The 14,968-nt window shown below is 44.5% G+C and overlaps 1 protein-coding gene across 2 annotated transcripts in view; it reads left to right on the forward strand.

Annotated features, from left to right (window-relative positions):
- OLFM1 (olfactomedin 1) overlaps positions 1–11,167 on the forward strand; it is a 72,181-nt gene extending 61,014 nt beyond the window's left edge. For both annotated transcript variants that reach the window (XM_019510782.1, XM_019510781.1), the window contains exons 5-6: positions 3,770–3,876; positions 9,415–11,167. In XM_019510782.1, coding sequence (XP_019366327.1) covers positions 3,770–3,876; positions 9,415–10,089 — 782 coding nt within the window. In that variant the 3' untranslated portion in view covers positions 10,090–11,167. The remainder of the gene's footprint in view (positions 1–3,769; positions 3,877–9,414) is intronic.
- Positions 11,168–14,968: the final 3,801 nt, after the last annotated feature.

Genomic DNA, 14,968 nt, shown 5'->3' on the forward strand with positions numbered 1-14,968 from the left:
AAAAAAAAAAAAAAAAAATCTTGTTGCATAATGAATGTAGCATGCGTCTCCGCCAGAATGAACAAAAGGCATTTAAATCCTCCCATATAATGCCAGGATTGTAGCTGTGCGTCCAGACCAATAACACCTAATGACAGATGTCGTCTTAGCTGAAGTGAAGCCTTGACAATTTAGCTCCAGGATCCCGTTTAGACATTGTCCATTTGTACCTGAGGCACATGACGCATTTAAGCCATGAAAGAAATACGTTGCCCTGGAATAAGAGATGCCCTAGTGCCCCACTGGGAAGCTGTTATAAATGTGCCTCCAGCTAAATGTGTAGTGAGCTGTAGCCTAGCTAGTTGCAAACAACACCAGTTTACGCTTATCAGCTTTTTTTTTTTTAATCAATGGGTTTTATACAACTCTTCTCTCCAGGGAAATAGATAGGAAGAGATAAAGCAACAGCAATGTAGTGGTCTGATACAGGAAGGGAGCGTTTGCAAGATCTGCGATTAGAGAAATGCCGGCTTGCGCGGGGAAATTTGCTAGAGATTATGTGCTTATTATCTTAACTCTTTGCATTCTTCTGCCTCGGCGGTGCATGAGAAATTTCTAACCTAACAGGCAGGCAGGCGGGGAAATTTTGCTCTTGTTTGAGGGGGCATTGGATTTTTTTCAAGGTGCTTTTTTAGCTGGATGGGTGTTAGGCTTGCTGGATGTGCTCAGTCTCATTCCTCTCCCACCTCTGCTGGGGGTGAGGTGATAAAGGGTACCTTCAATAGTGATAAACTGGGGGTGCCCTTGTCTCTCTTATTATCTTCTCATTGTGGGTTCTTCATTGAGTGCTTGGTAGCTGTGGGGCCCAGATGGATAGGATTTGTGGCCCCTTTGGTTCAACAGTTGCCTGTGAATGCAGGGGACTGGGCATGATAACCCAAGAGGCTTCTTCCAGTCTTGTGTTCTGCCTCAAAAATATTGTATTGTCCTGGCTTTTTCCCCGTGGACATTATGGTGTTGTGTTTTTTTCCCTAAATAGCAAGTCATTAAGCAGCACTCAATAGTTACGGGACTAGCGTTTCTAGTAGCCAGGTCAGGACAATACTGCCGTCTTCCCTTCAGTGATTGACCTCCTACTCTTCATCTGGGCATTGCACTGCTCTGCCTTGTCTCCACCAGGCTTCAGGGTCCAAATGGCGGCTGTGCATTTGTTATCCTGGGGTAAGGATGCACCCTTTTGTGTCTGTGAAGACGTAGCCGAGGAGGAAGAGTGAGGGAGGTGGGAAAAGGATGGTGTGGGCTGTGTTAGCATAGCTATTCCCACACCCATGCTGCTCACTTGAGTTCAGGTGATGGAGAGGTGGAGGGTGGTATTTAATGCAGTTCCCCATCAGTTTACTTGATTAAGAAAAACTTCAAGTTCATTCACATGGACTTCAGAGAGTCCCAGGGGTAAAAGGTGCAGCCTTTACCTCCCAAGCCAGGAGAAGTGGGAGGAAGAAAGCTCAAACAACTTTGCCCCATCTTGGTGCCTTCTTTGTACAAGGGGCTCTCTTGAAATTTAGCTAACCTTTGTGACCAGTCTGTTAAAAACTGCCTTGAATTTCCATAGATGTGGCCTAAGCCTCTCCCATCTTTGACTAGCATCTCTCTTCTGTCAGAGCTTAGGAGTGGGTCTGGAGACAGCAGCATTATCATTGCAATCCCGTGCCTCTGCTGAGAAGGGTGTCCTTTCCTAGCCAGAACGAGGGCTTTTTTCGGGTGCTTTTATCCACGTAAAGAGGCTGAAACCGAGTTGGACATCTTGCTCCATGTCTGGGAATATCTTGTGTTGGGGAGATATCCCTAATATCTTTTAGGGAATATCTAAGGAGGCAGCAGCGGCTACGTAGACTGCAGTAAGGAGCAGTTCGCACACAGAACAGATATCCCAGAAACTGTAGACATCTACTCTAATAATGGGCCTGATCCTGATCTGATGAAAACCAGAATAGCACTATTTATTAATTGTTACTATTAATCCTTGAGGAACTGCAGGCAACTCCCATCTAATGACCCAGGCCCAGATTACGGCGCTTGACTCACGAGGGGCTTTATACTGCAATGCAGCTTCAACTCAAGCTTCAAAATCTGTTGAGAAAAAACAAATGCTTGAATTCCTTATTCAGCCTTTCCCCTTTCAGTCAAAGTGCCTGAGGTTCGAAACACCTGAAGATAAGAGCCAGGGGACAGACTCGAAAGCTCAATGGGAACCGCACCTTCCATATTCCCTTCTCCTGGCTTCTCACCAGGATGCTATTGCACGAACTGCTTTGCACGACTGCAGGATGGCTCCCGTGGCAGCCGTCCGTTCAGCATCAGCGTGCATTTCTTTCTGCTGCATCTTACTTTGTCTTTCCATTTGTCCTTGTTGTGTGCACATATGCTAAAATGCTGGGATTTCAACAGACCGGAGTGGCAGCATTACTGAAACTTCTGGGTATTAGTGTAAATATAAATTGCCATCTGGCCAAGGTCTGATGCTAAGAATGTAGCACTGCAGACATGTGAATTGTGAGGAGGAGGACATGGTTTTAAGTCTGCAGGGGCTGGTGGATACAGGGAACAGAAGCAGGACGCAGAACAGGCATTAGGGCTGGGCTTTTGAGCGTGACGTAGGCGTTTAAGGATGCAGGTGTATGTCTCACTGGATTTTCAGAAATGGTGACATGCTAATTCCCATCCAATTCAATGGGTTTGAGTGATTTTTTTTTTTTTTTCCTTTGGAAAATCCCCCCAAGGTGACTAAGTGTGTGGTTAAACACCTCTCTCTTATGGCATCCTTAAAAACCTGGCCCACAGACCGTAGGTCCAACAGGTGCATGTTCAGATTGGCCACATCTCTGTGCTGGCAAGCTTGCAAGTTCAAGCAAGGAAAATGGCCTTGTGGTTGTAACACGAGGCAAGGAATTGAGAGGCATGGAGACAATTCCTGGCTTCCCACAGGCTCCTTGTATGACCTTGGACAAGTCACTTAGGTCCTGATTAGGGTACTGGACCCCCACTACTGAAGTCACGGGGAGCCGATGGGAGTGCAACCCCACCAGACCTCGTGCCTGTCTTCTCACTGTATTTCAAGTCCCCATCTATAAAAAAAAAAAAAAAAAAAAAAAAAAAACCTGTTGATTCCCAAGCTCACAGGGATATGCCTCCTCAGGTATGGTGATGGTGAGCACCAGAGAGGACAGAAGACATGTACTGATGCATGTATTTTGCTGCAGGAGAATGATTTATGTAGATATAGTTCATAGATCTCCACCCTCTCTCCCTTGGAAAAAGGCCTGATTTGGAAATAGGCAGCTGCCTTCCCTCGCTGCTCCCGTCAGCTCTAGCAGCTCTATTATAGCAAAAATGAGCAGTAGTTATTCAGCTAATTTCTCCACCTGGCTGCTTGACCCTGGCCAGCTCCGCTTCTTATTTGCTATTCTGCAGCAGGGCCATTTCCAGGAAAGCTTGTTTTCTTGGGGGAAACGTGATAAGGAAAATTGTTATTAAGAGGAATGACAACACACACAGGCATCTGACTGTTGTTTTGGGCCTAACTGCCTTTAATTCAATTAAAATGGTGCTGCCCATCAGCTGGAGAGAGGTGATGCCACAGCAACATGAGTGAGTCTCAGTGCCATTGTTGGTGTCGCTCCTCAGAGCTCCTGGGTCCTTCTCAACATGGTTTCTGCAGTAAATACAAGCACGTGTGAGACCCCAGTTGCTCCTTCAATGCCTTGCTCACCAACATTGCACTATTTTACAGCTTGTGGAAAACTGACGGGAATAAGTGACCCAATCACGATAAAAACCTCGGGATCAAGGTTCGGCTCATGGATGACAGACCCTCTAGCTCCAGAAGGTGAAAACAAGGTAAGGCTGTCATCTCCACCCTCTGCTTCCCAACCCGTGCTTGTTATGTCTGATATTACTCTTTGAAGCCCTGGCTCATCCTCCAGGGCAATGTCCAGTGGAGACGATGGAAAGAGATAATGTCTCCCTGAGCTTTACTGGCCACGCCAGCACTGCAGGCCTATCTGCACCGCACTGATTACACTCACAAGGTCCTCTCCTAGCACGTGCTGGACTGTGTGTCTGGATCATATTGGGGCAGGTTCCTCTTTGGCTGGTCCCCCAGCAAGGTGCTAGAGGGGGTTTAGCCCAGGTATCGGAGAAGGCATGCATGGTAACGTTCCCGCAAGCTGTGCATCTCTGTATTTCTGTAGGCGGTTGTTCTGCTTCCAGCAAGGAAGGTTTGCTGATTTATTCCTTTAGTCATTTTGTGGTTTTTTCCTGCAAATTTTATTGCATGTAAAAATGGTCCAGATTGGCACACCCCAGAGTCCTGTTTGTCCAGCATTGCTGTGCGGTCTTTGGTAGAGACGGATCAGACATCTGACCACTGATGCTTCAACTCCGATGTAGAGGCATGGTTCCCAAGCGGGGAGGGGAGAGGTTATTTGCCATGGTTTATTCAATCCTGGTCCTCTCTGCTGAGAATGTCGAACAAGTATGCTGGTTAGCGCCGCTTGTCGCAGTGTTGTTAGTGATGAGGATGCTTGGGCACTAGCAATGGGCTCGAGACCCATCAAACTCATTCTCTGCAGCCGTAAGTTTCTTTATTAACCTATAAAGCACCTTCGCAGAGGGCTCAGCGGAGCCATAAATTTTATTTCAGGCTGGACACCTGAATGCAAACTTGCAGGCGTGTTACAAGCGCAAAAGCACTCTAGGACTTCTTAGCAGGAGCTTTGATTTAAAATCCATTTGCTGTTTGTTTTGATGATTTTGAATTTCTGTTTAGCTAGTTAATGGCAAGAGCCAGCTCTGTAGTGCTTGGGTGAAAATTGACATTCCTTTAAATAAAAGGGTGGGGAAAAACATCCCTCCTTATCTGAGTCGCCCTCGTTTTCTAATGTGTGGCAAGCAAGTACATGACCTCCACACAAGTGATGGGAGGGAGGACCCAATATCTGGTTTATGCTTCCAGTCTAGGTTTGCTTTTCATTTGGGGGGAAACAGTTGACCTGTGCATTGATATATAATGATGAATCAAGACCCCAGCTGAAGAGAATCGGGCCCGCTGTTACTAACCAAGGGAAGAAGATGTTTGACAAGTCCTATTAATTTCTATTATCTTGCTGCCTACACCACCGACGATGTCATTTGGCCAACCCGTGTCTCTCGTCCCCTTCCTTCCTCCACCTTCAATTTTGTGAAGAATTAACGGGCTGCATCAAGAGAGGTTTCTGGTTTGCTTGGGTCTTTTCTATTCAGACCATTCAATTTCGATTCCAGGGAGGCAGGAGGCCAGCCACTCGTTGAAAATCAATCTAGGCTTCCCATGACTGATGGAATGGAAAATATCTCAAGGCTTTCGCGGAGGGCTTTCTAAGAGGCAAAGCAAACAATGGTCCAAAACAACAACAACAAAAAGCTTGGCTAAATGGAAATCCGCTGTTTTTAATGCAGCTGCTAAAAGCAGAGTGGGGGGAACAGGCAGAGCGAAAACAAGGAGTGAGAGCCAACTCATTGGCCGGTTGGCGTTTTGGTTGGGTTTTGCGGCTGACCGTGGGCTGAAGATCCTTCCAGGGGATGCCAAAGCTGGCCTCATTTCAGAGACGTTTCCTTGCTCCACACACAGGCAACAGGCAGATGGTCTGTCTCTCCCTGTCTCCAACAACTCCAGACCCTTTCCTGCTGCCCACACAAGCTCCTCAGTTGCCATACCCCAGAGAGTTTGAGTCAGCCTCAAAATCCAGAGTTTTCATGGACCGGAATTCATTTTGGTCCCAGGCACCCATGTTACAAGCATCGCTGGGACCAACCTTAGGACGTGATGAGAGAGACTGCTGAATAGGACAGGACCTTCATCAGTTAATGGTCTCCTGTCACCGCATAAACATCAAGGTGAAGCCGCGAGGTGTATTTAAAGCTGGAGATGGTGAGCCGGTGACGCTATGTTTTTGTACCGTATAATCGATGCAGATTTAATCGCTTGATCTGATCGGGGGATGTGTGCCGTGGAAGGACAGTATCTCGCTGCTCTTTATTCACCTGCTGCTAGGCTCTGAGAACAGACCTGTTTTATTTTGCAGCCCACCTGGGTCCTGCTAATGCTAAAATGTGCTGGGATTTGTTTCAAATTTGCAGTCTATGACTTGGCAGGCCAACTCGAAGTGGCTTGTAGGCTTGCAATCAGTAAGTGGATGGGATGATGCAGGATCCATGTTGCATTGAGTATCATGTGTTTAACCTCCTGGACACCATAACTGTGGAGCAGGATTAGCATTTTCTGCCCACATCACTTCTCCTTTCACTCCCAGGTGAACGCAGCCTTTGCTGCATGGGCTGTCATTTGAGATATTCACCCAGCCCATGGACACGAGGGGAGTTCCTCCTGTTTCTCATTACCATGCAAGGAGAATCAGGCCTTTTACCTTTCCCATCACTTGCCTGATCCCCACTTAAGGGCCTTCTGCTCCCCCTAGCAACTGCTCAAAGTTATTGGTCTTAAATAACTTCTTCAATAGCTGTCGCAGGTAATTTTCCCCAGCAGATATTTTTTCAGCATAATTAGCAGAGGGACAACAAGGTTTTTCTGTGGACTGCAGCTCAAAATTGATAAATTTAAATATATCTAGAAACAAATATAAATTGAGACATGCATAACATATAGCTACAGAATGATCTAAAATAGCTTTACCATCCAATAGTAAGTGAGCCATAGTGAGATCCTGAGGCCTTTGTTCTGTTGTAGTAACCTAACTTTGAAACAGAAGCGAGTCATTTGAACTGATATGGACTTGTCAATATGTTTTCTTGATAGTGAGCGATTGCCTTCATATTTTTCTCCATGCTAAATTATTGGAGGTCCATACAGCAGATGATATATGTTTGTGCGCATGCACGCACACACAAATGCATGCACACACATATGCATGTGCCCACACACACATACACATGCACAATAATTACGTATATAGTTTACAACTGATTCAATTTAAAGCCTGTAAACATGCAAAAATTGTGTATATAGTTTACAGCTGATATAATTTAAAGCCTATAAATCTGAGAATTCAAGGGGTGTATGGCACAGTGTAAATCTGATAACAAGTGGTGGCTGAATTGTAGGTCAGTTCTGGATTATGCCACAAAGTATAATGAGTTTTTTTTTGGTGTGCTGCTTCTGCCCTGGTCCCTAAATGGTCAGTTGTTTCTCTCCAATGTAAGATCATTGAACACAATAGGGGATGACTGGGAGTATTGGGAGAAGCCCACCAATGAAGTGGCAGGTGGATTTAAGTCTGGGGGAGAGATGTACGGGCGAAGCCTCCTTAAAGTCCGCTTGCACTGTGTCTGGCATGAGACAATGCTATCAATCTCTCATTTGCCAAAGGATGAAATCTCATCAGATCTAGCCACTTCCAAATGCTAGCATTAGCAAATGTTTTTGCTTTTGCTTTTACAGTTAAAAAATGCCCACGGAGTTTGGTGCATATTATTTTTTAATGACCAATAATGAAATAGGAGCAGCAGAGCAATAACACAAAACTCGGGTTTCAATTTTGTTTCAGGTTTACTATACTTTCTGAGGACATTCAGTTGAATGTAGGGTTTTCTTTAATCCAAAGAATGGAAGCCCTAATTCAGTAGTTTCCACCTGGGAAGAGGAAACTCGATGCCTGTTTTCCTGAGGCTTCCTCCTGCCAGCCAGGTGATCAAGATCTTGCTCATTCTGGGACCTCCTAGTGTCTTTCCCAGGTCTTCCAGGAGAGGTGTATTGAGGATCAGAGCTATGCATGTATCCTCCACCCATGATCAAAGACTAGTTCACAGCTGGACTCTGCTCCAGGAAGCCTGAAGAGCTGTGCAAGCATTTTGTAGACGTCTCATATTAATTTGCTACTCTAAAATAAGCAGCCACACAGAGTATGTGTGTCTTTGCACCAAGCGCAGCATCTGTTGCCTAATGGATGACATATTATGACTGTGGAAACAGTGGTACTGTTGACTTGATTTTTCTCAGGTTTCTCACAAAAGGACGGGCAATACAAAGTTACATTTGTTGAAGGACGCATACAAATCCGTGTCCTAAAAATGCATGCTCACTGCTATTTAATTTCTTTTCTCTCCTCCCGCTCATATGATTCCTGATGTAGCAAGCAGCTGTGTTATTGTTAGGCAGATGCATGGAAAATGTCATTAACAGGACAGATCTCTCTTTTCCACACTAACTATATTGCTTTGTAATTTGCTTCAACATTGGTTGCAAATGACTAAAGCCTTTTGTAAAGAGTCTAGACGGTGTCCCTAGTGCACTGGCATTTAAGCAATAATTTAAAATATCTTCACCGTCCAGCAATAACCTAACAATAGTGAGGTTTTGATGTCTGTGTCTATTGTATACCAGCAGCCTGGCTGTGAGCTCTTCATGCAGGAATGCATGGTTTTTAAACTGATGCGGACTTCCCAATCTGTTTCTGTGACAATGAGCGATCACGTTCATATTCTTCTGCATGCCAAATTAATGGAGTTCCACACAACAGATGATATAATTTAATAAATGCGGCCATGATGAGGCCTACGGGAAGCAAAGGCGGCATCAGCCTAATATACTGGTTTTTATCCAGTCGGATGTTAATTGCCCTTTCAAAGGACAGTGACAACCACCTGGTACTTCAAGGCAACAGCTTAAACTGCAAGGCTGCTGGGAAGATATTAGCCATCTTGGGAAGCCTCTGCACACAAATTAATTCCTTGAGTTGGTTTTTAGATGGTGGGCCTGGGTTTTTTGCAGGGGGGTTAATCATTGGTGGCACACTCCAGATGCAACCCCTTTCTAGTGTAAGCCCTTCCCCTTTGCAATTTTCTTTGCATTCCTTTGGACACTTGGTGTCTCTCTGCAAGAAGATGCTGTAGCAATAACTGCCGGCCTCTACGCCGCTCTCTGAATAAGCAGGATGCGTGCTCTGTTGCTGAGCTAGCCAGCTACGCTCCTCAAACAAGGGAAGCCAGCAAGAGTCATTTCACACATTGGCCCCCCTTTCTCACCAGTGTAGCAAGACACAGAAGGGGAAAAACTAGTCTTTTCTCTGAGACAAGCTTCCCTAGTTTTGCCTTCAGATCATTATCTTTTAGCATTGCTTGCCCTTTCTTTGGGGAATTTGCAAAGCTGTAACCCCACCGCTCTTTGCACGGGGGGCAGAAAAAAGATCCCCCCCGCTTACTTGTAATGATGGTTCTTGGTCTGTTTATAACAGAGCATCTCTCGCCCTTTCTTTGGGGAATTTGCAGACCTGTAACCCCACCTCTCTTTGCACGGGGGGTGGAAAAAAGATCACCCCCACTTACTTATAATGATGGTTCTTGGTCTATTTATAACAGCGCATGTTTCCTTTGTTCACCTAGGTCTGGTACATGGATAGCTACCACAACAACCGCTTTGTCCGAGAGTACAAATCCATGGCGGATTTTATGAACACAGACAATTTCACCTCTCACCGACTCCCTCACCCTTGGTCTGGCACTGGTCAAGTGGTCTATAATGGCTCTATCTATTTCAACAAATACCAAAGCCACATAATCATCAGGTTTGACTTGAAAACAGAAACCATCCTCAAGACTCGTAGCCTGGATTATGCTGGTTACAACAACATGTACCACTACGCCTGGGGTGGGCACTCTGACATTGACCTCATGGTGGATGAAAATGGGTTGTGGGCCGTCTACGCCACCAACCAGAACGCAGGGAACATTGTTATCAGCAAGCTGGACCCCAACACCCTGCAGAGCCTCCAGACCTGGAACACCAGTTACCCAAAACGCAGCGCTGGGGAGGCCTTCATCATCTGCGGCACGCTCTACGTCACCAACGGGTACTCGGGAGGAACCAAGGTGCACTACGCGTACCAGACCAACGCCTCCACATACGAGTACATCGACATCCCCTTCCAAAACAAATACTCGCACATTTCCATGTTGGATTACAACCCCAAGGATCGCGCCCTCTATGCCTGGAACAACGGGCATCAAATACTTTACAATGTCACCCTCTTCCATGTCATCAGGTCTGACGAATTGTAGTCCCGTCTTGTCTAGAAACTGATTTCAAACAAACAAAATTACTAATATCGAGGAAACACACTTATTTAAAAATAAATCAAATAAATAAACAGCTGCCAAAATAAAGAACAACTTCACGGAGGATTGATTCTACAGCATAAATATGACAGATCAGCATTACCTCTACATTTCTAGAAGTCCAATCCTGTGTTATAGACTTAAGAATAATAAGAATAACTGCAGCTGGAACTGCACTTAAAGATACACTTAAGTTTTGGGTTTTGTTTTGTTTTTTTGTTCCAATAGAAAAGCTATAGTACATACTAAAGAAGTAAGGCAATGACTGTTGGAAGCTTATCATTGGGGACTCTCTCTCTTTCTCTCTCTCTCTTTGTGTGTGGGTTGCATGGACATTTTCCTATATCATGGTCAGCTGTGATGGATGTGTGATTTGTATTTCTAAGTGGAAAAGCTGACCCATGAGGAGCTATCTTGGTGTCTGGTTAAGACTAACACTGGTTAGTTTTACTTGCATCTCATTGCAGCTACTGTCTCTCAATTGTGTTTTTGTCACTTAGATTAACTGTGCTGAGACCCAAAGTAGCTCATGGATATGTGTCTTAGTAACTATTAAACACGATGGTTTAAGTATGTATTATGAACAAGTTGTTGTACCCATATTGTTTGAACTTATGTATTCAGCAAATATATTGTATAATGTATGTCTGTTATTTACCAGAGGTGGCAAAACTTTGTATGTCCAGTTTATGCAATGGATGTTGTAAATGCAATGACGTAGTTTGGACTAATAAATGATGGTTTTGTTGCTGAAAAGAGAAAAAAATCAGTGTTCACCCTTATACACAGGTAACCAATTTCATGTTGACAATTAAAAAAAAAAATCTCTTACTGTTATAATATATACATAGCATTATGGTTGATGGTTACAGCTTCTGTGGAAATTCTGTGGCACTGGATTCCCACATGAAGCTTTCTGAATATGGAAGTGTGAAGGAAATTAATTTTTTAAGAGGAAAACTTTGTACTATCCACAGTTATCTAAGGAACAATAAAAATATTAGGAGACTTCCTTGCTTTATTTGTTGTGTATTCTGTGTGTGTGTGTGTGCGTGTGTGCGCGCGTGCGTGTAATTTCAGAAAATTATTGTGTCTAATTCTTTTCCTGGTTATATCTGTGCAACTGTCTTGATTTACATGGTAGTTCCAAGGTTGTAACTATAGGAAAAATTGGTCTACTGGGTATAATAGCTGGCTCTGGGTAGCAACATCGGGGATTTCAGATGCTTGTTTGTTTGAGCGATGTAGAAAAGAAAATCAGGTTGATGCTCTATCCGATTGCACAACTCATTTCTGGTTTTAGGTTATGCGATATTCATCACTGTTCATGAGTCCTTGGAGATGCATCCCTGCCTTGTGCTCAGCCCCTGGGGTATAGTCTGCCACAAACCTTCTCTGTAGATATTGCTTGAAGGAGTTAACTCCTCGGTTTAATTCATATATACAGTCTCTACTACAAGAGGCAGCAAAGAAAGCTTCGCTGATGCTGTATCGATTCACTGCCAGCAAAGATGGACTTTTTTGTTCCCAACAGCGCCAAGCCTATCCTGTTCAGTATCCTGGGGAAAAACAAACCAAACCAAACCAATAAAAATATCACTTAATTTGAATTTACCAGTGGGAGAAGCCCCTTTGCCCATCACATTCATCAGGGATTAAAACACAATACCTTCAAGACTGAGACTGTACTGTTTCCATACCCCCATCTAGTGTTTATTTGACTGTTTTTCTACAAGCTTAAAACAATAAAACTGTTCTTAGGCCTCGAATCCAGGGTGCCCCAATGCTCTTCATGGCCCATGGTTGACTCCGATTGCCCCCGAGCATATCACAGCCCCTCTGCTCAATTTGATGTTGCTTGTCATGGTAAAAACTCTGCTAATCGCCTGCTGCACAGTGTTATTAGGCTAATGTGCAGTAAGCATCACTAAAAAAATGTGCACCGGTGCTGCTGCGCAGTAACTCTAGGTACTGTGCATTTAGTTAGTACTTTATTTGAAGGGATTTTGAACTTTATTTGAACTTTATTATTAGTTATTAGATCCTTTGAACAGGATCTAAGGCACATTAATAGCAGTGTAGACATGCCCACTAAGTGCTCTTGAATTGTCTTTAAACAGATCCTTTCTATGCTCCTCAAACACCCTAATCTGCTCTTCCCCAACTGATGCAGAACCTTTCCAGATGCCCAAAACCTACCTTGTCTTCTGCTGATTTTGATCACTGCTCAGCTGATTCATTGTGCCACAAGACATAGAGCTATGCAGCAATATACTCTCCATGGTCTCTGGTGATCAGCAGCTATCATTCAATTTACTGCAGCTTAGTTCAGGAGAAGGAAAAACTATTCACTGGAGTCCTACACCCCTTCTGGAAGCCTTGAAAGGTGGTCTGGAAAGAGTTTGAGGATGCTTCTTGTCACAATGAAATGGCCAATGGATTATTTTTTTACTCGTGTCAGGACCCTTCTGGACTTGTTACTTCACCAGGATTTAAGACACTTGGGTTTGGATCCCAGATCAGCCACTGACTTTATCCCTCAGTATGGGCAAGTCAGGTTGATCCACTTTGTCCGTCAATTCTCTGCCTGTTAAATGGAGATAATATTCCCCTGCCTTACAGGGAAGATAAAATGCACTGGTGATTGGAAGATACTCTGCTGCTAGAGTAGTGAGGGTCATGTGCACAGTTAAAGTCTGCTCAGAAACTGTAAGCATTTCTGTTTTGCTATTAACTGCTATTAAGTGCAAGAGGGGCTGGACCTGATCATCTCGTGAGGTCCCTTCCAGCCCCTCACAGCGATGAATCTGAACCCTGTGGCATTCAAAGCTCTCAGTTTAAGTACAAGTCCCAGGGACAAAGGGGCTAAGGGTCCTTTCTATACATTCATATATGTACCTTTAATTGTAAATAGGAACCTAGTAGTTCAACCTTGGGAGCCAGATAGTCATATGTGAAACTAGCCACTTCATATCCCTTGGTGGAATTGGCTACAGAAGCTGGTGTGCCTTGACCGTACTGATCTTTGACTGGACCTGCAGGACTATGAAATGTTTCTACTCTAATAAGTTTACATTCTTTGAAAAAGGAAGTAGAGAGAAACAGTTAAGTGGCTTGGTTCGTCACCAATGTAACATCCCAGTTAAGTAAGGTGGATGCCAATACATTGCTTTCACGTTGTTTAACTGTCTAGCAGGGAACTCGGGAAAGGGTTCGCCATGGGTGATGGTGCTGGCTGCTGGCTTAGACAGCTGGAGGCCTCTAGTCACAGGCAACTGAATACATGCAACATGTCATCGCTGCAAAAAAGATTAGGGATTTGCCCTCTTGGCACTAACAGGTGATCCCTGCTCAGTGTTTCAGTGCAAAAATGCATCCACTGCACAGTTGTTCATGTTGATCAGAACATCTCTTTCTTCATCTTTCTCATTCACTATATAGTTTTGAATTACAATTCTTGCCTGGTGTGTATGGGAATACTTCACTCGCACGGCTCACTGGCTGTGTCCTACACGATGCCTTACTTTGGCCTCCACACCACATCTTGATCTTTTTTGCAAGTGTGGTCCATTTAATAGATGCATCCATTTAATGTCCTTGAGCATTACAAAGACTGAATATCTTTCTTCATTATGCGCACCCAAAGTCAATGTGATGAGAAAAGTGGTCAATGGCATTGCATCTTTGTCCTGTTACCTGTTGTGCCTCTTCTAGAAGTGGATGCCATATGGACATATACTTGATGATGTGCATTATTTCTCAAGTCGATGAGCTATTTCAAGGTAAGTGGGTCCCAGAAGGATTACAGTCTGTCCACAAGTGACTTCATTGTTCGGCGTATGAGGCACGTTGAGTTGTATTCACTGCTGGCACGATTCCTTGGCAGACAGTGAATTGCATCAGTGGAGAAACCGGCCTCTCATTTGGGTGTGTGATGTTAACTTTTTGCCACGGGTTCATTTAAAAACGCCCTGCTAAATATTCCTGTAGGCTTCAGCCTGATGTGAAGAGAGTGCCTTGTGCTAAGCAGGCTACAGAGCCTAGTCAATGCATTTGGCTACACCAGCCATTTCCAGGCCCCCCTCTGTAGCTGAATAACTGATTAAGCTGCATCAATTTTGCCCACTTTTGACATCCATACTTGGTTTACCTGCATCTTTCGATGCATCTGGCCCACTCAGCTCTAGGGAGTTGGGAATGTATGGCCCTTCATGGAAAGAGGAGCCTTTCGCCTTATCAGAAGGAAGGGCAATAACCCAGCAGAGCGCTTCCCTCTTTCGGTCTTGGCGAGGTAAAGATGCTTTCCTGCCTTTCATGCACATAAATAAAATACTTTGTTGGGAAGTATCTAGTTGGTCTAATAAAAGACATCACCTCTTCCACAAGTTTTGAGGCCTCCCTGCCTTTGCTACAGCTGTTTCCCACGGTGCCCCACCACGTTACCCCATAGTCTTCCAAGGGGCAAAGTGCTTGGGTGTGGAGGGTGCCTATCACTCCTCCTCCCATGTGGGGAGAGCCCTCATTGGCATCCTTTTTTCACCAGGTTTTGAAGGCACTTTGCCCTCAGCTGAGTGAGGCAGAAGAAGAAAAGTACCTATTTAGGGATGCCTTCCTTCCCCTCTGCTCCTTCCTAAGAAAGCTCCTAATGCTTATTAGCTAAGGAGGGGAGATCTGCTCGGTCTCCTCTCTTGTGTCTACCCATTTCACCTCCTCTTTTCATGATCTCTTCTCCATTACACAGGCTTTCCTCAGACTCTTTCCATCTTGCACCCGTCTTTCGCCTGAACCCCCTTGCCTTCTTTGTGCTTCAGTTTTTCTCATT

Source organism: Gavialis gangeticus, unplaced genomic scaffold (genome assembly GCF_001723915.1).
Source record: "Gavialis gangeticus isolate Ggan-Ray unplaced genomic scaffold, GavGan_comp1, whole genome shotgun sequence".
NCBI lineage: Eukaryota > Metazoa > Chordata > Crocodylia > Gavialidae > Gavialis > Gavialis gangeticus.